Source organism: Lissotriton helveticus, chromosome 3_1, assembly GCF_964261635.1.
Source record: "Lissotriton helveticus chromosome 3_1, aLisHel1.1, whole genome shotgun sequence".
NCBI classification, from domain to species: Eukaryota; Metazoa; Chordata; class Amphibia; order Caudata; family Salamandridae; genus Lissotriton; species Lissotriton helveticus.
This window is the reverse complement of record NC_136061.1, coordinates 1,553,040,748-1,553,064,216: the sequence shown is the minus strand read 5'-3', so window position 1 is coordinate 1,553,064,216 and position 23,469 is coordinate 1,553,040,748. Positions and strand designations below refer to the sequence as shown.

At 43.4% G+C, this 23,469-nt stretch overlaps 1 protein-coding gene across 3 annotated transcripts in view; it reads left to right on the top strand.

Annotated features, from left to right (window-relative positions):
• DIXDC1 (DIX domain containing 1) overlaps window positions 1-23,469 on the top strand; it is a 422,480-nt gene that overhangs the window by 165,620 nt on the left and 233,391 nt on the right. For all 3 annotated transcript variants that reach the window (XM_078682305.1, XM_078682303.1, XM_078682306.1), the window contains one exon: window positions 15,744-15,873. In XM_078682305.1, the coding sequence (XP_078538431.1) occupies window positions 15,744-15,873 (130 nt within the window). The remainder of the gene's footprint in view (window positions 1-15,743; window positions 15,874-23,469) is intronic.

Genomic DNA, 23,469 nt, shown 5'->3' with positions numbered 1-23,469 from the left:
GATCACGATTCGATCCCCGGCACTGGCGGCAGATTAGCCCAGCACCATGTGACTCTGGGCAATAGCTTGCTTAATCTTCCCGATGGCCCCCAGCGCCTAGAGACCCTTATGGGTGATTGTGCGCTTTTCAAATGTGGATTATTATCATTGGGGCTGTGTCAATGTTTATTTAGCAATATTGTACAGCAGCACTGGTTTTAGTGCAGCAGGGCTAAAAGTAAAAAAAAAAAAAAAAAAGAGCTAAGACGCGTTCAAAACTTGCTTGTCATACAGCTTTTTTTCTTTACTTTCAGCCAGGTTGCAACATGGATAAGAAACATTGGCAAAGCCAACAGACTCACGTCGACATTTTTTCCCTTACAGACTACCCTTCACCACATCTGTGCACTCCACCAAATGTGGGGCTAAGCCCTTCCCTTTTGCATCCTGGAAGGAGTGCAACTTTCCATCCTTTTCCAGATGGGAAGATGTCATATCAGAGTTTGTGATTGGCAACACACGTACATGAGGTATTTTCAGCCATAAATTGATTTTATGGCTGAGAATACCTTTGTGTTGTCTGGGCTATTTACAGTCCCAATTTCTTTCTTATACGCCCCATAAACCAATGTTATATTATATCGATATCGGCTATGATACATCATGTACCTTCCATCCTTAATCATATACTTTTAGATTTCCGAAAGTATCTGCAATTTCATGTAAATTTCCTCATCAATTCCCTAATCGGGTTCGCCCAGCATGTGACTGATTGGGCCCCAGCCGAGTCAGTCACGCATGGACCTCGGCCGTCGAGAAGTCTCCCGCATTCTCTGCTAGTCTGCTCACTGCTCTCCGAAAATAATGCATTTTAATTGTTCAGTCTGAAACCTTCTCTCGTGGAATAAATTCTCCGCCTATCGCGGCAGCCAGTGCTCCCGGGGATTCTGGCTGGCGGCAGGGAAAATAAATGACGGTGCTATTTTTAAATCCCACAACGTGCGCACGTGCACTTAGCGCATCGGTAACTGGCTCTTGCCAAGCCCTTGTCAGCTCGTTAGGGGCCGCGCGACAATGGAATCTATAGCAACAGCCACGTGACACCGCATGCACCTGCAAGATTACCAAGCACACTCGACACCAAAATATACCTGGCAGCAAAACGCAATACTCCTGGTTTGTTGGCTTAGAATGCCGAAACGTGTACACATATCATCATTATGTTTTTTGCAGCAAATGCACCCTTACATTTCTTTAACTTTGTGTGACTATTTTTCTATATGTATATCTTTTCATTATTTGCAGTTCATAAAGTTTCACTTAGTCTGGGGACAGCGAGGTGCTGTGCAGGCCTTGTGTAGATATAAAGAAAGAAAAATATTTACATGCGTATATTACCCAGTGGCGGTTGCCACTTTTTAATTATATTTAGGACCACATTTCCATTCAATAAACATTTTGGGGTTTGTTAATAATCTTGCCATCATTTGACAAATATGCACGAAACTTAAAAAAAAAGAGTATCATGGACCTCATGTCCTTCCTGGAAAGTTTTGGGGTGACAAGGGGTAGTCCCAAAATGTGTATTCCCCATTCATTTTTCTATAGGAAAATTGAACACCTATACCACAAAAACTGCAGAACGGTATTACACCAAATTTGGCACAAAGCTAGGTCTTGCTCCAGAAAGCGCCCATTTTTTGATATTGTATAAATCAGTTCAGTAGTAAAATTAAGATTAAAAAACGTTGTATATTTCATGCCGTAGAAGGTCTGCAGAGCTGACAGATCAGAAGATAAGATCTGATTACCTGCCATCAAATCAATAAAGATGTAGCGGCAGTCATTGAAGGACTCTAGGATTCAGTGCCCTGTCCTAGAAATGTTTATTTAAAACCAAGTGAGAGCAGGGCAATGACACCCTGCTCTACCAGGCCTTGTGAGGGCGGGGAGGAGGGCAAAAAAAAAGCATTTTTATTTGTTTAATACAAGCTGCGGATCTGCAGTGCCAATTAAAAAAATGTGGCAGCAGTCTACCTCCTTTTTTGGAAACCCACAGGTGGTGGCTAGTTATCATTTTTAGGCAGTGGGGCATGCGCCCCTTTGTTCCCGAACTTTTGAGATGCCCCGGTGACCCCATTCCCCAGGGCCAAAGTTTTGTAATGGTGAGGCGGCACGGCCCCTCTCCCTGAGCTTGGTAGAGACTCGAGGTACACATGCCTTAAGCCGCATGAGCATTGCGGCTCCCCCTGCGGCCCCCAATGTCAAACACATTATGGAATAATGGAAGTGGCCGGGTTCACCCAGGGATCCAGCAGCAGCCATGGGGATTCTGGGACTCTCCCCACAGCCCCACTGAAAAGGGAGTTGTGGGTACCCTGTGTGGGCACCAGGGCACTCACTTAATAAAAAAATTATGTCTCCCGCTGGCTCGCACTATGGAAGCTGGCAGGAGGCGGCCCTGGACCTTGGCTCTCCCCCTTATTCCCCAACATCAAAACATTTTATAGGTATCTTGGGTGGACACCGGGGCTCTCACAAATGTAAGATAAAATAGAATAATAACTGAGTAGCAGGAGCCTCTGGCCAGTAGTGCCCCATAATGTCCTAGGGCACTTATAAATTCTATATGCTTTTGCTGAAGGTGCCCGTAAAAAGAGCTGGGGCATCACCAAACATTGCTTTGAACTTTGTGGGGGGTTGCTGGGAGTGCAGCAGCCCCCCAACAACATTGGAAAGAAAACACAGTAAGTCTCCTGGGTCATTGAATCCATGACCCCAGGAGAGTTTATCATATATATATATTTTTTTAGGTACTCCAAGCCCTAGCTAAAAGTTCACTCCAAGCTCGAACACAGTAAATGCTACGATGGCATGGGTGTCTTCTATAACACTGGTAAACATGTATCCAAGGCCAAATAAAGCGTGGGCAGTATGTGGTGGGTGTTGATTGTAATTTCCAGTGATCTAGCCAAACAAACAACTATTTGCAGGAGTCACAACCTAGAGGTAATAAGCCTATTATGCTGTGACTGCGAGGGGTGGCAGAAGTATATCACTTTACCTAGCTCAGCACTAGCTGTCTATACACAGCCTTTTTCAGCACTGGCTGAGGAAGTTTCAATCCATGTGGCACACTGGCGAACTTTCCATACACCTCAGACCTGCCACCACAAATCCTTGTGGGTTGTTCTGAGCTTTTTCTTACCTGGACCTTTCTAAGTAGTAGCAGCTTCTGTCTGAAATCAAATGTAACTAAATTCAGACTGTGGAGTCTTGTTTAACATCTCTTTCCGGTACTGTTTTGTTGGTTGGTGGGGAATGGGTGGGAGTCTAAGTGTATATGAGTATGACTAAATCCTTGACAAATGAGTTGGTGGTTGATCATCACATGAAGTTGCTTGCGTAGAGCGAAATATATGGACTCACCATATTTAGCAGAGATAAAAATTGTTGCTGGGTTCCCTTGATGGTATAAGAGGTATATCAAAAAAATTTAGCAAAGTGATTACTTGAGTTATCCTTTTCTCGAAGAGGAGTTACTGCTTGGATTCGTTTTCTGCTTGAACTTGCGGTTTCCATAAGTTCACCTGCACATGTGCCCACAAAATTCTCATTATTATTGTTTTTGTTATTCTTAATGTTATTCTTATCTGCCATATGAATTTGTATAGCGCTTAACTTTCACTCGGATGCCTCCTCTTAGTTTTGTGGATTTTATCCATTTTCATTGCAGCCTTGGACTTCCGACATTTCTAGTGTCCAGTGGCGGCTGGCGCAGGTATGCATAGTGGGGCGGGGGTTGGGCAGGGTGTGAGGTGGAGGAAGTCAACAGACAATGGGATAGGTAAAATTAAATACTGCGGCGGCCTGCATAGGTAAGCGCGGTGAGGCAGGGCTGGGTGGGAGAGGGTGAAGTCGACAGACGATGGAATAGGTCAAAATAAATAAATAAAACATATTCCGTTTTCTGCTGACTTTCCCACCTGCCCTGCCTCACCTCACTCCACTGCCCCACCGTGCGGCGTCGACTGATTAAATAAATAAATAAAACCTATTCTGTCGCCCCGCTCCACCACTTTTCTGCACCAGCCGCGACTGCTAGCATCTCTAAAAACTCTAGAATGGGGCTGGCATTTGCAGTTGCCTTGTCCAATTTGGATCCGGTTGGAGCTTGCACGTGAGGTTGGAGCTGTGTGTGGTTGTTGTGTGGCCTATGTGTGAAGCATTGGCGTCGCTCCTCAGTGTGAGAGGTCCATACTAATCTTGCCGCCGTGAATTCCTAACGCATGCAGGACAGATCCTATCGTTACCACGGAAAATCTACAACATTTCCATTCCCTCTTTCAAAAACCTCGCCCTACTACATCCCCTCAATTGAGGGACTGCCATCTCGCTCACTCTATGTTGTTCCAGATGAGTTTCCCTCCTGTGCGTGACATTGTGAATTAATTGGCGCAGCTGAGCTGTCTTAAGTCATTAACATTTCATAGTGTGATGAGCTGCTGACCTGTGTGTGCGCTGACTGCTTCTGCTGAACGCATAGGTGCCAGGGGATGTTGCTGGAAAAGAAGGAGGGTAGGAAGGAAAACACAAAAATACAGGCAACTATACCATCCAATCACAAACAAGGGGTGACGCAAAATCCGCCCCATTTATACTGGAATGATTGGTCTTTCCAACAGACGGCTATACTTATCTGTAGCCGAGACCTAAAACATTCTCAGCTGTGAATTAATATTTTCTTAGTTACAGGAGGAAGCGTGGCTTGAAAGTAGTGCCTCTGCCTGGAGGAGGTAGGAGTAGGGACATGCAGATCGTACAGCAGCCCCCAACTTTGCTATGCACGAAGCCTGGGATCTCTGCTTTACATTTGTGATCTAAAATCGTGATTTTCATTCATTAGCAGTATTTGCTGGGTCTTTCCCTAAAATCTGCCCGCTTCTGTTTTTGATGTTTCTTTTGTTACCTGGTGTTGGGGGCCGTACATCCCTAAAATTTGAACGATGAAACCTTGAATATCCTAAGGAATATACCTTGACAGTTGTTTTTTTTCAATGGCGATCACTAAAGACGAATATTTTTTATTCTGTAATTGCACATATCATTATTTGACCCATTTTGTTGTGCATACATAAACCTGGAAAATGTGGACATCTAACAACACAACGGCTGTATCTCTGCAGGATTTATAATCCTGTGGATAGGACATGTCTAAACATAAAGAAACGTAGGCCTTTAACACTCGGACTGAACTAATTTCACCAGCTCCCATGGAGAAAAGGATAGCTTTTGCACTGCCCCCCTCCCCACCCCTGTTGTTGCATCTACCCTTGCACACTGGCATACATCCTCTCGAACCTTCCCAATTCTCCCTGCCAGCTTACCTTTCCTCCCTCCCCTCAAATGCCCCTAGAGCCAACACCCCACCACAAAGTCCCAGAACTCCAGCAGAGGGCTGATGCTTTGAGAGCAACATTATTAACACCTCTTGGCCCAGGACCACATGGTGTTAATGCAAAGCTGGCAGCCCTAGTCGGTTCCCCCAAAACTGACCTAGCATGCCCTAAGGCTGCTGCGATGACGAAGATGCTCATGAAAAGCTGAGGAGCCTGAGTTTTCCCAGTATCACTTGAAAGCCAGTGAGATCATGAATGCTGCAGCGTTTCCAGAAACCGCTTACTCTAGAACACATTGGGTGCATGGTTCCCTGCCCACAGTGCCATTGGTGAGGTTTGTGTTCTTCTTGTGATGGACTGAACTGATGAGTCACAGGCTTTCCCTGAAATGTTACAGTGGGATCTACAGCTGATTGATGGTAACATTATGGAGAGGGCTGTCAAGGAGATACACTCAACGTCAGCATTATTAAGTCTAGAGATGAGACTAGTATTAGTTATCTGTCGGTATGTGTAGTAATCTAGGAAGACCATATAAAATAAACGTGTGCTAGAACTGTGGGTGGGGAAGTCTCAAAGGGAACAGGAAAGTCTAGTGTAGTCACTCACAGAGGAATATGTATGTGGCTGTTTCACCAAGGATCTTGTCAAACATTAGTACATCATTCTCAAGTTCATTATTTTGTTCCTAATTCCAATCTAAACCAAGTGACCTTAAGCTGGTACTTACTAACGGAAGACATCAAACAGGCAGCTTTTTTTGAAGGATAGATATCCTCTGAATCCAGAAACAACGTAGGACCATGTAGTAATTCAACAGGCAATCATTACAATGTTACTAGACTTACAGTTCTAGTAACCTGAAAAATCTACTTTGCCTAACTGTAATGTACTTGACCTCTGTCTCTGAAATGAGCAAATGTGACAAGATAACAAGATTTAAAGACATTTTTATTGCTCATTCACTTTGTGAACAATAAAGATGTCTTCAAATCTTATTATCTTGTCACATTTGCTCTGCTTTCAGAGACAGAGATCAAAAGTCAGTTTGTCTTCCTACTTGCCAGAAAGGCCAAGTAGGCCCTAAAATTAGCTCATCCTGATTAAATCTGGTCACCATAGCGAGCGGGCGAGTGGATTATTCGAGCCCTGGACCAGGCTATGAGACCAGTCCAAAGACTGAAAATATAGAACCATATTGACTAGTTAGTGTTGTTCCCTTGGCTGGTCTTCCTTTTAGAATATACTACATGGTTACTTCGGGACTGTCCATGAACCCTGGAAGTGACATCATGTCTACATGCGTGCCACAGTGTCTGGATGCTTTGATACCTGACTATGTGCCAGTCTATAAAAGGCAGACATCATGGTTGAACAAGTATTTATACATAGCATGCAGTGGTGGCTACTAATATAAAAATATGGTGTGGCGGAATGGCCCCAAACTCCCCAGTACTGGTACCGCTAGTGCAGAACTTCTATCCCTGATCGTGTCCACGAGCAGGAAAGGGAAGGACTTCCTTCCTGCTGGTGGAACCCAAATCCAGCCAATCCTGGAGCTGTTCTCATGGTGAGAGCAGCTCCAGGATTGGTAGGAAAAGGCTAACCCAGCACTCTTTTTGAGGCTGGGGGCCTGTGCCAGCAATCCCCGGACTGTTTCACAGCCAAGGAATTTTTGTGTCTACAGTATGCAAGTCAGGCTGGCTGTTGCAAGAGAGCCAGCCAACCAGACATGCACATTGCAGGGACAGTTGTAATACTACAAGGCGTATTTCAGCCCTGCCCCCTGCCCTCACATTCGTGCGAGCCGGTAGAAAATCAAATGGCATGGCAATAAAATGGCATTGCAATGACATTTTATTTATTTGTGTGTGCCTGCTGGGCTACAGCAGGCGGGTTGACCCTCCTCCGCTCTTTAGGAGGAGCTGCCCCTGATAGCACGGTATGTCCACAACTGCACTGGCCAGTATCCAAGAACACAAGTGGTGGCTACTGACCATGCAAGGTCGCCCGACAGCCATGATCCATCACTTCTATGTGTGTTGTTGCAGGTTGTCTTTGGCTATGCTTCATGCAAGCCTGCATCCATCCACTCTTCATGGTCTGACCATGTGCCTTCATTTGGGCAACCGTCCACATAATGTAACTTATCAAAGTTGCAGCGCTATTGAAAGTGTCATCATACACCTTATATCCCCCTGTGCTATTTACAGTATCGACTTCTTGTCCCAGCCTCAACAGCATTCTGTTTGCTGCAGATAGGCTAGAGAAAGGGCAAGCAGTGTAAGCTACAGGAAGTAAACATGGATCTTCGATCCCTTTTTAGGGCTCGGCCTACGTCACCACGAAGTGGGGCGGAGCTCCGAGCTCCTATTGTTAAAGAACAAAAAAAAGTTTCTTTAGGGCTCGGGAAAGAAACATTCCTTAGTGCGCGATCTTTTTTTTATTATCTGAATGGTGATTGGTCGTCGCGGTGCTGTTTTTGTAGTAGTCTTGATGCCATAGGGCATTAGGCGGCCATGTTGGCATTTTCTGTGCGGTTACGCGCACGGCAGACTATTAATCTTAATTAGGAGCTGTCAGAGTGCCCGTGTAATGCAATCCAGATGGTCTGAGCGGTGAGCGCGTTCAATGTAAAACTATGTGAGGTCTAAAGCAGTCCCTTGTCCGAGCCTGACAGTTTTTTTGCAGGGGAGCACTTTTCGCATATATAATGGACAGTAAAATATTTAAGTGTTCTGAAACAGGCGTCTTAGTTTAGCGTTTGCTGGAGCACAAGCTATTGGACGGGATGATAAATCAGCGCTTGACGTGATGGGGTAATTGTACACAATCAGTTTAAAAGCTAGCAAATATTTAAGGGTCAGAGGTTAAATGTCAAAGCCACATCACTCGTGCTCAGCGCTGTAGTGTATTGGGAATGACTGGTAATTGAGCCGCTAGGCATATTTCTCCGAAGGGAAATGCATTTGACAGCTAAAAGCCAACACCAGGCTTTCCCACAAGTTGTAGTGGTTTACTGCATTAAAAGCAGAACCGAGCAAGTAGGGCATCGGTGCTTCATGCGGGTTGACAGTGCAAATGTTTGCTACTACCATGCTAATTGCCACCCAGAGCACATTTGAGATTATTACTCATGTTTTGTCTTTTGAATAAACATTTCAGGCCTTCCGAGGGTGACTCACTTTGGGAACACGTAGGTTGAACCGTCACCACTCCTCCCACCCCTGAGTTATAAAGCATCAATGAGAGTCACCTTGCATTGAAAGTACTTGAGTAGTGAGTAGTGAGTAGTGAGTGCAGAGTAGTGAGTGCAGAGTAGTGAGTGCAGAGTAGTGAGTAGTGAGTAGAGTAGTGAGTAGAGTAGTGAGTAGTGAGTAGAGTAGTGAGTGCAGAGTAGTGAGTAGTGAGTAGAGTAGTGAGTAGTGAGTAGAGTAGTGAGTAGTGAGTAGTGAGTGCAGAGTAGTGAGTAGTGAGTAGAGTAGTGAGTGCAGAGTAGTGAGTAGTGAGTGCAGAGTAGTGAGTAGTGAGTAGAGTAGTGAGTAGTGAGTAGAGTAGTGAGTAGAGTAGTGAGTAGTGAGTGCAGAGTAGTGAGTAGTGAGTGCAGAGTAGTGAGTAGAGTAGTGAGTAGAGTAGTGAGTGCAGAGTAGTGAGTAGAGTAGTGAGTAGAGTAGTGAGTAGTGAGTAGAGTAGTGAGTAGAGTAGTGAGTAGAGTAGTGAGTAGAGTAGTGAGTAGTGAGTGCAGAGTAGTGAGTAGTGAGTGCAGAGTGAGTGTGCAGAGTAGTGAGTAGTGAGTGCAGAGTAGTGAGTGCAGAGTAGTGAGTAGTGAGTGCAGAGTAGTGAGTAGAGTAGTAAGTGCAGAGTAGTGAGTAGTGAGTAGAGTAGTGAGTAGAGTATTGAGTAGAGTAGTGAGTGCAGATTAGTGAGTAGTGAGTGCAGAGTAGTGAGTAATGAGTAGAGTAGTGAGTAGAGTAGTGAGTAGTGAGTAGTGAGTAGAGTAGTTAGTAGAAAGTAGTGAGTAGAGTAGTGAGTAGTGAGTAGAGTAGTGAGTGGAGAGTAGTGAGTAGTGAGTAGAGTAGTGAGTAGTGAGCAGAGTAGTGAGTGCAGAGTAGTGAGTAGTGAGTAGAGAGTAGAGTAGTGAGTAGAGTAGTGAGTAGAGTAGTGAGTAGTGAGTAGTGAGTAGAGTAGTGAGTAGAGTAGTGAGTAGTGAGTAGAGTAGTGAGTAGAGTAGTGAGTAGTGAGTAGTGAGTAGAGTAGTGAGTAGAGTAGTGAGTAGTGAGTGCAGAGTAGTGAGTAGTGAGTAGTGAGTAGAGTAGTGAGTAGAGTAGTGAGTAGTGAGTAGAGTAGTGAGTAGAATAGTGAGTAGTGAGTAGAGTAGTGAGTAGAATAGTGAGTATTGAGTGCAGAGTAGTGAGTAGAGTAGTGAGTAGTGAGTGCAGAGTAGTGAGTAGAGTAGTGAGTAGTGAGTAGAGTAGTGAGTAGAGTAGTGAGTAGAGTAGTGAGTAGAGTAGTGAGTAGTGAGTAGAGTAGTGAGTAGAATAGTGAGTATTGAGTGCAGAGTAGTGAGTAGAGTAGTGAGTAGTGAGTGCAGAGTAGTGAGTAGAGTAGTGAGTAGTGAGTAGAGTAGTGAGTAGAGTAGTGAGTAGAGTAGTGAGTAGAGTAGTGAGTAGAGTAGTAAGTTGAGTAGTGAGTCGAGAGTGCAGAGTAGTGAGTAGTGAGTAGTGAGTAGAGTAGTGAGTAGTGAGTGCAGAGTAGTGAGTAGAGTAGTGAGTAGTGATTAGAGTAGTGAGTAGTGAGTAGAGTAGTGAGTAGTGAGTAGAGTAGTGAGTAGAGTTGAGTAGTGAGTGCAGAGTAGTGAGTAGAGTAGTGAGTAGTGAGTAGAGTAGTGAGTAGTGAGTAGAGTAGTGAGTAGTGAGTGCAGAGTAGTGAGTAGTGAGTAGAGTAGAGTAGTGAGTGCAGAGTAGTGAGTAGTGAGTAGTGAGTAGAGTAGTGAGTAGTGAGTAGAGTAGTGAGTAGAGTAGTGAGTAGAGTAGTGAGTAGTGAGTGCAGAGTAGTGAGTAGTGAGTAGAGTAGTGAGTAGTGAGTGCAGAGTAGTGAGTAGTGAGTAGTGAGTAGAGTAGTGAGTAGTGAGTAGAGTAGTGAGTAGTGAGTAGAGTAGTGAGTAGAGTAGTGAGTAGAGTAGTGAGTAGTGAGTAGAGTAGTGAGTAGAGTAGTGAGTAGAGTAGTGAGTAGTGAGTGCAGAGTAGTGAGTAGTGAGTAGAGTAGTGAGTAGAGTAGTGAGTAGAGTAGTGAGTGCAGATTAGTGAGTAGTGAGTGCAGAGTAGTGAGTAGTGAGTAGAGTAGTGAGTAGTGAGTGCAGAGAAGTGAGTAGTGAGTGCAGAGTAGTGAGTAGTGAGTGCAGAGTAGTGAGTAGTGAGTAGAGTAGTGAGTAGAGTAGTGAGTAGAGTAGTGAGTAGAGTAGTGAGTAGAGTAGTGAGTAGTGAGTGCAGAGTAGTGAGTAGAGTAGTGAGTAGTGAGTGCAGAGTAGTGAGTAGTGAGTGCAGAGTGAGTGTGCAGAGTAGTGAGTAGTGAGTTGAGTAGTGAGTAGAGTAGTGAGTGCAGAGTAGTGAGTAGTGAGTAGAGTAGTGAGTAGAGTAGTGAGTGCAGTGTAGTGAGTAGAGTAGTGAGTAGTGAGTTCAGAGTAGTGAGTAGAGTAGTGAGTAAAGTAGTGAGTGCAGAGTAGTGAGTAGAGTAGTGATTAGTGAGTAGAGTAGTGAGTAGTGACTAGAGTAGTGAGTAGAAAGTAGTGAGTAGAGTAGTGAGTAGAGTAGTGAGTGGAGAGTAGTGAGTAGTGAGTAGAGTAGTGAGTAGTGAGCAGAGTAGTGAGTAGTGAGTGCAGAGTAGTGAGTAGTCAGTAGAGAGTAGAGTAGTGAGTAGAGTAGTGAGTAGTGAGTAGTGAGTAGAGTAGTGAGTAGAGTAGTGAGTAGTGAGTAGAGTAGTGAGTAGTGAGTAGATTAGTGAGTAGATTAGTGAGTAGAGTAGTGAGTAGAGTAGTGAGTAGAGTAGTGAGTAGAGTAGTGAGTAGAGTAGTTAGTAGTGAGTTGAGTAGTGAGTAATGAGTAGTGAGTAATGAGTAGTGAGTAGAGTAGTGAGTAGTGAGTAGATAGTGAGTAGAGTAGTGAGTAGAGTAGTGAGTAGAGTAGTGAGTAGTGAGTGCAGAGTAGTGAGTAGTGAGTAGAGTAGTGAGTAGTGAGTGCAGAGTAGTGAGTAGAGTAGTGAGTAGTGAGTAGAGTAGTGAGTAGTGAGTAGAGTAGTGAGTAGAGTAGTGAGTGCAGAGTAGTGAGTAGTGAGTAGAGTAGTGAGGTGAGTAGTGAGTGCAGAGTAGTGAGTAGTGAGTAGAGTAGTGAGTAGTGAGTAGAGTAGTGAGTAAAGTAAAGTAAAGTCCACATTTGTAAAGCGCACAATCACCCGTAAGGGTCTCTAGGCGCTGGGGGCCGTCGGGAAGATTAAGCGAGCTATTGCCCAGAGTCACATGGTGCTGGGCTAACCTGCCGCCGGAGCCGGGGATCGAACCGTGGTCCCCAGATTCCAGCGTCAGTCGCCCTGGCCGCGGCGCCACACCTCTAGTGAGTAGAGTAGTGAGTAGAGTAGTGAGTAGTGAGTGCAGAGTAGTGACTAGTGAGTAGAGTAGTGAGTAGAGTAGTGAGTAGTGAGTGCAGAGTAGTGAGTAGTGAGTAGAGTAGTGAGTAGAGTAGTGAGTAGAGTAGTGAGGTGAGTAGAGTAGAGTAGTGAGTAAAGTAGTGAGTGCAGAGTAGTGAGTAGAGAAGTGAGTAGAGTAGTGAGTAGTGAGTAGTGAGTAGAGTAGTGAGTAGAAAGTAGTGAGTAGAGTAGTGAGTAGTGAGTAGAGTAGTGAGTGCAGAGTAGTGAGTAGTGAGTAGAGTAGTGAGTAGTGAGTAGAGTAGTGAGTAGAGTAGTGAGTAGTGAGTAGAGTAGTGAGTAGAGTAGTGAGTAGTGAGTAGAGTAGTGAGTAGTGAGTAGTGAGTGCAGAGTAGTGAGTAGAGTAGTGAGTAGAGTAGTGAGTAGAGTAGTGAGTAATGAGTGCAGAGTAGTGAGTAGAGTAGTGAGTAGTGAGTAGAGTAGTGAGTAGAGTAGTGAGTAGAGTAGTGAGTAGTGAGTGCAGAGTAGTGAGTAGAGTAGTGAGTAGAGTAGTGAGTAATGAGTGCAGAGTAGTGAGTAGAGTAGTGAGTAGTGAGTAGAGTAGTGAGTAGAGTAGTGAGTAGTGAGTGCAGAGTAGTGAGTAGAGTAGTGAGTAGAGTAGTGAGTAGAGTAGTGAGTAATGAGTGCAGAGTAGTGAGTAGAGTAGTGAGTAGAGTAGTGAGTAGAGTAGTGAGTAGTGAGTGCAGAGTAGTGAGTAGAGTAGTGAGTAGAGTAGTGAGTTGAGTAGAGTAGTGAGTAGGACATCACAGGCAGCTGAGGTGCAATCTTCTCCCACTCACAAGAATGACATCACAGGCAGCAGCAGTGCAAGCTTCTTACACTCACAAGGAGACCACAGGCAGCAGAGGTGCAAGCTTCTCACACTCACAAGAAGGACATCACAGGCAGTAACGGTGCAATATTCTCACACTCACAAGGAGATCACTGGCAGTACACACCACATGAACACACTCCATAACACATAGCAACAATACATTGGCATTTACAATGCCATTAGCTCAAACTCAAATAAATCCGAGCCCGATTGCATTTCTAATGCTTGTTATATTCTCTTCCTGATACTGCCTCCTTGATCAGTGGTAGTAATAGCAGTGCCAGTGGTACCAAAGGGCAAGCCAAGAGTAACAAATGATACTCCTTGCCATCTCTAATTGCCACCTATGTGTCTATCAAGCATACTCGTTTGTCTGAATAGGAAGTTTTATTGAATCAAAGTCACAGACTCAGAGTATAGGCTCTACCGTCCCAGTTAAATGAATTTATAACCTGCTCTTTTTTAGTGCCTAGCAATGAGTTATGTAGGAAGCCCCAGCTATGGCATGAAAGGGGCACAGAGGCACAGACAAGGAGATTAAGTGATTTGAGCAGCCTCACACAGTAGTGTCAACTGAAGAAGCTTGGGATCGGGCACCGGTCACAACTGACAATTTAGCCACTACTCCATTGTACAGTTCTCTAGGTCTCCCTTCCATTCTCTCTCTTGCTATTGTCCCATGATTAAGCAGCAGATTTGTGGCTCAGACCCACTGCTGTCATATCACTTCTCCCGCCACCAGACTGCTTAGTCAGCATGTGCCCTGGATCCGTTCTCCTGGCCAATGTCTGGATTTACTGTGTCATGCTGATGGCGAGAGCCCGCTTTGAGGACAATGCGACTGCATGCTTCCTATTGTAAGGCTCAGCCTGGCAGTGGTATTACGGGAGCGGCGGGGAGCTTAGAACTGCTGGCAGTCTGTATTGACACCAGAATGGGAAGCTTAGTGCAGAAGAAAGCTAATCCTATCCCTGGAAAATCTGATTAGTTTACATGCGCCAAGCCTGGCCCTTGCGGCAGACGTACCATTCCACCGTCTCTCCTAATGCAACGGAGAGAGCAGCAAGCCACTCATGGCTCGAGTGCTGCCATTTGTCAACCCTCTTGCACATGCTTAATTTAATAACCAAAGATATGGCTTATTGAATTGAGTCTGAAGGAGTAGAAATACAAAATTGTGGTCTTTTTACTTAAAAACAAGCTCCAGATCTTCAAGAAATAATCTTTCTTATGATTTAGACCTTGGTGAGTCAATCCTCTCAAACTCAACCCACCGTCAAAACCCTAAGCATGTCTGCCCAATACCACAAACTCTGGAACGCCCTACCACCTAACATCGCGTTAGCCACATTTCACGTTTTTTTCGAAATTCTATCCAACATTTCAGATTTTTTTCATGCCTATCTCTTTCAAGGCTGGCAATAATCACAGAACAAACAGTGAGTCGGTGAAAGGTTAGCCACATTGGCTACAGGATTCTCAGTGTTGCATCTGTGGACAGTTGTAGCGTGCACTTACTTGAATAAAGATTTCTGAAACATCATTATGATGGCATGAGGCAGCTCTTTATGGAACCTGCTTCTAGCATAAGCTCTGCTCGCTTATCATTAGAGCTCCCAGTTTTATAGCATTTATATTTTTTAGCATTCCCATCTGTGATCATCCATATTTATTTCTAGCATATTTTGGGCCTTTTTACAAGTTATCCACAAAATCTTACTCGGGCAAAAACTTTGGGGCACAAACTTCAGTTTGCGTCTGCATTGGCATTCTAACTCTTAACTGTACACTACGGTTGTTTGCCAACATCAATTTCAACAGATAAAATAAATCATGTGGTCAAAAGGCACATATTCAGAGCTTGTGCACCTTGTTAAGTAGGAGGTACATCTAGTATTTGTGGGTTTTTACCCATGCATAGGTACAAAACACAGAATGAGGCTCAAATTGTGCATACCCCATCCCAGAATGTCTTCACTAGTGTGCTAGGGAGGGACATCTTCGGTGTATATCCATATTTATTTTGCATTTTGAGAAAGATGAAGCTGCTACTGGTGTATTTCCAAGGGCTCTCTATATTTATGTGTAAACATCATTAAATATTGAAAAGTGCAAGATGTACTTCTGTAGAGCACATGTACGACCTATGTTTGAGGCACGGGGGAGGGATAGAAGAATTATGAAAACTGTGTGACCCTCAGCTGCCAAAAGTGACACAATCTTCCTGATGTCCCAGGTAAGACCATTGCTTGGAGCACCAGAACACAGGGTCGGACTGGCTTATAGGGTAATCGGGCAGTGTAAAATGAGCTGGTCTTACAGGCCAGTTTGGGACTTTTTTTGGCTGATTGCGGGCCTGTGTTATGGTTTGCTGGGCCCGTTTTTGCTGATATTAAAACAATCATTGCCTGCAGCAAGCTCAAATCTATTCAATCTTTCATACCTTGCAGTACACTTATACTGCGTGCCTTTACTAGCACAAAGTTGTCCCACTCTGTAAACCTGGCCACATTTTTACCTACCTAGTTGACTAATGAAGGCCACTTTTATTTTGGTGCCTAGGCCTATTTTCTGTCCCAGTCCGATCACACCATTTTACCACAGACGTCACCTCCTTTTATAAAGCATTATGATGTGGCATAGTTTCATATGGTATGACTAAATACTGATTCTGAGATAGGTTTGGCTGCTTGTATGCTTTGGAAATCTAAATACATGAAATAATTAAGTTTATAAACCCTTTTATAAAATTTAGGATCATCGCTACATACTCACCAGTTTATTCCTCATATCTCCGAATATTGTCAGTTAATCAAATTATATATGTTTGAACATATATGTTACTTGTTTTCCAGCAACAACTAAAGGCATATGTGGCCTGGGTGAATTCCCAGTTGAAAAAGAAGCCGGATATAAAGCCCATCCACGACCTGAGACAGGACCTCAGAAATGGCGTCGTTCTAGCACATCTCATTGAGATAGTCGGTGAGTATTCGTTTTTTTCACTTGCCATCCTTCCGAGTTCTAGGACCAGATAAGTTTCTGCTTGAGTTTCCCATTGGTTTGACAGCGCGGCTGTCAGATTGCTGACAAAACACTCACATTGAGTTTTGAGTCTTCCCCTTTCAGCTACTTGTTGTCTTCGGACAGACTTTTTTAGCCACTCACTTGAGACTTGGTCAATCCTGTCTTGGCTCTGCTCAGTGGAGTACTCCTCTCTAACCCAATGCTGTTAGATGTTTATCCTTCTGCCTCTTCTCCAGTATTTGCATTGAACTGACGCAAGAGACAGCTTTACAACTATAGCCTATTCTATCCTCGTATGGCTGTAAATGTGCACTAAACATGCTAGCATATAAAACCCAAACCTATGTTTTTGCCAGTACTTGATTTAAATTTCACGCTTAGTGCCACATAAGTAATTTATGGCAAACATACTGTATTTTATACATATTTATTTTAGGGGATTTGGTTCAGTTTCTTGCCCATTGATTTGAACAGCCGCAACCCGTGCGGGTAAGAGCGGTGGGGCCGAGTTGGAGGGGTAGTTCGAGAGACGACCACGCGGAAAATTTAATTATTTATTTAATTTTCCCTCATGGTCATCTGAAAATTAATAATTTATTTAATTTTCCCTCATGATGATCTCTCGAAACCCCCACCCTCACCCAGCCCCACTGATCTTACCTGCATGGGCCACGGCTGGATTTGAGATGTTGTAAATCACATCTTGGATGAGCCCGTAGAAAATGTACATGTTTGTAAGTCACGCCCTTAATTACATTGGTGACGCCCATTTGACAGACACACAGTTTTTTTATTTATCTCTCTTAAAGCCCTGATTCTACCCATTTTATGCCCACTTCTTGTTCTACTCTTTACACACACTTATGTTAATTTCTACACACTTTGCACATTTCCTTCATGGGTTCTACCCATTTCACAAATTTGCTTGTCCATTTATTGCTTTCTACCTGCTACGCATGTCCCCCATTTGTTTTCTACCTATTTTAGATGACCACTTCACGTATTTTACACATTTCATGGATTCACTTCTTTATTTCTACCAGTCTCTCCTGTTCTTTATGCAACCTCTTTTACTTGTCGGATCAATTTCACATTTCACATTTTCATGGGTTAGTTTTTACCAGTTTAAAAGTTTACTGCTTCCATTCTATTTGTTAACTTTCTTTGTTGCCCAATTTTCACCTGGCATAATGGCAAAACCTAATATTTACAGTGCTTAGAAACCACATTATAACTGTACAAAGCACTTTAGAGTTATTTAAGTGATGGCGTCAGAAAGACAGGGGCGTAGCTTGGTCAATGAGATGGGGGTGAGCTTCAGATTTCCGATAATCAAGCTGCATACTGTTTAAAAATAGGACAAGCAGGGTGCAAGAGAGGGGCCTAATGTGCAATGAAAAGGGAGAGAAATGCAGACTGGTAGGAGTACTTAGAGAGAAAACACAATATTTTTGTAAGCTGTTTTTGACTTTCAAAACAGAAAAGGAGAGTGTGTGTGCATTTTTGTCTTAGTGTATGCAAAAATATCTGGTGAAATCCAACATCTCACCATACCCGACTGAAAACAACTGTACCCAACTATTTAGCAGAAAATAAATTTTGCCTTATTTCTGTTTCCAGTTTGTGTATCCTTCTGTCTTCATTGGAATGCAGGAGGTACTATTTTGCCTCCTAACAGGACACTCCCATCACACAATTTCTTATCTCATTAATACATTCTATACACACAGCAGTCCCTTCTGTTTTGAGCTGCTGCAGGCCTTTTATAGCTTTTGTAAAGTTTGTCACGTGCCAAACCTATTGATATTGGCAATGTTTGTTTGGAAATTGTCATTGTGTAGCAAACTTTTCTTAAAAAAATATTTTATACCACTTCAAAGGGAATCTCTTTTTTCAGCTGCACAAAACATTTGCACATATTTTGCAAAAATTCCTCTTCTTTGGTGAATCCATTTAATTTGCGAAACTGCCTTTTTAGGAACAAAGTACAAAACCACATTTTAGTCCCAGCGTAGCCTAACATATGGTGATTTTGGGCCATTTACACTGTTTATGGCCCATTCACTGTGAAGCACAGGATAAGATATTTTCACAGGACACAGCCGGTTACAATGTAACACAGTTTATCAATGATTGTTGTTCACTTTGATGAGTAAAGCATATGCTTTATTTATGACATCTGTGGCAACTTGTTTTGGAGAGACGGATGCATTTAAAGGCACTTTTTATGAAAGCTTTTGTATTTATGTTTAGCTACACAATAATAGTGTACTCAGTCTGCAACTGTGTCTTTTTTGGACCACATGTATTACTGGATATAAACGATTTCCTCAATTGTCCTTGCAGGCTCTAGGGTCATGATTTGAATAGTGCAGCAGGTGCAGTGGCACATGGGCCAAAACGTCTAGGAAACCTACTGAACATTGATTGTTGCTATATTATTACTATAGTGGAGAAGCGTGGCTCAGTGGTTAGAGGCGGCAGACCCAGAAGCTGAGATCGGCCGTGGACCAGGGTTCGATTCCCCGCCTCGGTGGGTCTCGGGCTCAAAAATTCCACGAACTCGACAATTCTCGTTCCGGTGCCTACTCGACTCACGGGGTCACACTCTGCGACTCTGGGCAATAGCTTGCTTAATCTCCACTACTGCCCCTCGCGGCGGGATGCCTGGCTTTCACCTTGTGGATACCCTGCCGGAGTATCTCACAGGGGAATACCAGGACGGGTTCCCTAAGCAAGCGCCTTGATACCTTCGGGTGATACGTGCGCTATATAAGTCGCAATACATTTTACTACTGAAAAAACCAAACACCGATCATTGCTATATTGTGCTACTAAACAAGCAGTCACAAGTGCAGTTACCTTGCAGGCACCAGGGTCATGATTTGAATGAATCAGCTTGTGCAGTGGCACAGAAGCAAAAAGGTCTAGGAAACCTACTGAACATTGATTATTGCTATATTTTACTACTGAAAAAGCTGTCACAAGTACAATTAATTACCTTGCATGCCATAGGGTCTTGATCTGAATGGTACACAAGGTGAAGTGACACAGGGGCTAAAAGGTCTTGGAAACCCACTGAGCACCGTTTATTACTATATTTTAGTACTAAACCAGCAGTCACAAGTGCAGTTACCTTGCAATCACTGAGGCCATGATTTGTATGATGCAGCAGGTGCAGTGGCACAGGGACCAAAAGGTCAAGGGAATCCACAGAACACTGATCATTGCTATATTTTACAACTAAACAAGCAGTCACAAATACAGTTTTCTTGCAGGCACCAGGGTCATGATTTGAATGTTGAAGCAAGTGCAGTGGTTCAGAAGCCAAAAGCTTTGGGAAACCCACTGATCACAGATTATTGCTATATCCATCTCTCAAATGGCTTTCATATTTCACTATATAAATGCAATTACAATAAAATACAGTACAATATGTTACTCCTAAACAGCAGTCAAGTGCAATTAGCTTTCAGGCACTGGGGTCGTGATTTGAATGGTGAAGAATGTGCAGTCTCACAGAAGCTAAAAGGTCTAGAAAACCCACTGAACACTGATTATTGCTACTACTAAACAAACAGTCAGGGTGTTTTTTTTGTTCTTTTGTAACTATTGCACCCAAAGTAACACATAGCCTAAAGCATCACTGCAATAAAAGATGTAACCTATTAGACTTTTCTTGTCTACCTACAACTTATGTTACATTCAGCGCAATTATAGGGTACATTTTCACAGTTTTTGTGTGGTCCTAAAATGCTTCTGATTCTGGATACATTAACACCTTGGCAAGGGCATTCTCTGTTCTATAAGATTAGCACTTCAGCCATTGTAAATACTATATAAATACGTATAACTTACCATATGGCATTCCATAGCAAGCTTTGGCCATTAGGCCTCACCTATACAAGATCTATTGGCTTTGTCAATGTTTTTAGACATATTATACAGCTAGCTTCAGTGCAGCATAACTGAAAATGAAAACAAAAGTGTTATAATGCAGACAACGTGGGCTGTGTCATACGGTTTTCTTACATTGCTTTCATCCATTTGCAACATAGCTAAAAAAACATTAGCAACGCCAATAAATCTCACATAGGCAAGGACTATTGGCTTTCCCAAGGCTTGTTAACTTCTGTTCTCCTCATGAAAGACAATAATTCTAATCTTTTATGATCCTCTGTTAATCAACACAGCGCTCATTGGGTCGAATATTGCAAAAACAATTAGGTTGTCACATACTCATATTAATGAGTAAGCCTATGCTCTCGCTGTGCTGGCCAAGACAAACAAGCATCTTTTCTAACAGGTTATCATTTTATAAGTCCTGATTGTGAAGATTTGAGAGACAAAATTCGAAGTATATGCACACGTTTCTCGTATTTGTGATCATTTTTTTTTTTCCGCATCAAAGGGAATGTATAGCAACATACAGTACAGACGACTTTGAATAGGAAAAGTAACAATTCTTGAGTAACAAGAAGATAACTAATGTAGAAGGGAAGTGTTTAGTCCAGAAAACAGGATATGAGCAACCTTTGCTAGTCAAAAAAATCAAACAAGCATTGTCACAGCCAATAAGTCTGGCATCGGCTGCTAGCCTTTTGGGTTTGGTAATACTTGTTTTGTCATTTTTTTATGTAAAACTTTATAGTTGTGGTTGTGTGAAGTGATGGGCCCTTTGTCATCATAAAAAAATTGCCTTAAAGCAAATATTTTGTTTTGGTCTCAAATGTATATATTGCCATAGCAGTCCCTTGCACTAAATGGACCTACTCTGTGTGTGAATGTGATGCTTGAGAAAGAGCAGAATGGTATCACCCGCAGTGAAGATATCTAATGATTGAAGCAGACTCCCTCATTGTCGTGTGCTGTATGGTTTAGCGGGTTGAAGAAACATTTGAATGATAAAAAAAGAGACCAATGGTTGAAGAGGACTGACAGCCCCTATAAGTATAATGTATGCGCTTAATATATGTATCTCTACAGTTTAGTTAAAGTTAGGTTAGAATTTCCAAAGGAAAATCATTTTTAAGTCTCGCCTACGCAGCGCAGAAGCGCTGCTTAGGAGGAACACTTGGAATCGCTCTGTACTTTCTTGGAAACTCGTGTATGTTTTGCACTGTTTCCAATGAGTACTCGTGCATGCAATGCTTTTGCCTTGCGGGGGTGAACAGCAGCGCCATCTGTTTGCAATTATCACGCCAGCCGCTGCTCGCTCCCACAAGACAAACGCTCTGCATGCACGAGTACTCTTTAAGTTTTGCGGTCACGGGGCCACGCTTGTGTTTCAGCGCTTGTCTTGTTTTCTTTGCCTCCTCTCCCACACTGCACAGTACCAGCACATAACCACCCCCCCTCTCTCTCTCGGAGGTGCGGCAGCAGTGAGAGCTCCAAAAGACTGACCTAACTGCGGCTCTGTGATGAGCCTTGGGAGCACATCTGGCACTGCACTTTGCACGCAAATATCCACCTTCTCCGCTGCAAAGATAGCCAACATGGCTGCTGCTGTGCGGGCGGCTCAGTCACTGGTAGCGGGCGGTGCTCAAAAGCTACTGTCTGCCCAGTATTCTCAGTTGTTTCTCCACCTGCACAGGCTGTGGGGTACCTTCATGTCTGAACAAAGTTTGCTGGTTTCTGGACCCGCTGTAACCTCCTGAACCGACACCGCTTGTCAGTGCTGAGTGGCCTGCTCCTCCGGGCGTCTGTACCTGCCCTTTCCCGTTAGTCCCTGAACCCTTGCCCAGTTCACAACCACCCACAGACTGGGCCCATGGCTTGAGCACACCCCAAACTGACAACACTCAGAGTAGAGCCTGCGATGTAGACATAGAGAGCCAACTAACTCCTTGTTGGGTAGCCACTGCTCTCCCCTGCGAAGGCGCTATCTTTAGCGAGTGAATGGTCGAAATTTGTGAATTTTGTGAATTTGATCGCTATTAAATTACAGATCAAATTAAAAGTAAACATAACAACTTCAATGAACTAGTTATATTAATGTATATAACAATACAACGTTTTTATATTTGTGCAACAATTTCCAGTTGTTCTCATGTTAACGTAACCTGATACCTTCTCTTACAAACACTTCCTCATCAGTCAAATACTTGCACATCGACATGAACGTGATTTGTAATATCGGATTGCTTGTAAAGAGATGTACTGTTGCTTTAGGAACCATGCCTCCCTAGTAGTTATCCAGGACTGTATCGCAACCCGTCACAGATTCCAGAAGGCAGGGGGCGGGCACAGAATTTCGCAACCTCTCCTCCAATTTCGAGAGACGCATCTAATTTTTTCACTAAATTTTTGCACATGTAAAATGTGTTCTCAATGTTCGTTTTGCCTACAGTAACTATTGTGGTAAGCATTACGTGCAGGCGGGCAACTAGAGCCAAATTTGGGGGGGGCTGAAAAATATTTCGGGGGGGGCTAATTCTTCCAACCAAGGACAGAGTGGCTGTAAGAAGGGGTCAACACACAACAAAAGCCTAATTTGCGAGTAAATGGTCTTTTAAAGACCTGTTAAGTACTCGGGTGCGGCAGCAATGAGATGCTCGCCAGCCCGCGAAGCTGTCTCCGCCGGGCTGACACACACGACGGGGGGGGGGGAGGGGGGGCAGAAGCCCCGTGAGCCTAAGGGGTGTTGTGCGCCTGATTACGTGTCACTAGAGCATGCCGAGAGGGTCGTTCTGTTTTGTTCTTGAGTTTTGCATCTGCAAGGAGGAGGTATAATTTCAACAAGCTTAAAAACAGTGTATCAATCCGTGTTGTCCTTTGAGTCAGACCTACTAAAACCTCAAAGTTAATCCGGTCTGCTTGACATGACCAGGGTTTATAAATGGATTGCCTTGCATGCTGTTGCATATATCATAATTAATTATGAGGAATTACAGCTATTTACTGTCGGCATGATTTGAACTTTCATTTTTTAAGATGCATACCATCGAAAATTCACATCTCAAAAGGGCCCATTTGTATGTTATTGTAATATTGACTAGCAAAACATTTAACTTATTAATATTATGTAATGTGCTTGACCCATTCGCTAGGCTGCTAAATTAGATTCCGGATGTCTGGTACGAAATGCAATAGGAAAATGCAAACACAGATGTCGAATAAAAATGACCATTTAGAATATGCAAAGTTATCTCTTTGCAGCTGTCCAGACGATTCTATAGCGTTTATCTAAGAAGTATTCATCTTTAGGAACTGAAATATGCCAGTGGTCTAATTGCTCTTTTTTGAATTTTAAAGCGGGTTCATAATATTTTCATTAAATAGCACGGAAGCCCATCCTTGTTGTATTTGGCACTTTGAGTGACAGTTTATCACAACTGGAGCAAATCGCTTACTATTAATTTCAGAAATTACTGCTTTTGTGGTTTAATTTAATTTCGGAGTTCTGGGAGGCTGACTGCCTAGAACAGGGCTGGTAGTGACTTGTTTTACAACTCCTACCAGTGCTTGACACCTCCCCAGCCTCCCTCCATGGTCTTACTGCCTCATACCGGGGCACACCAGGTTGCAAGGCTTGGGGGCAGCATGGTGTCCTTT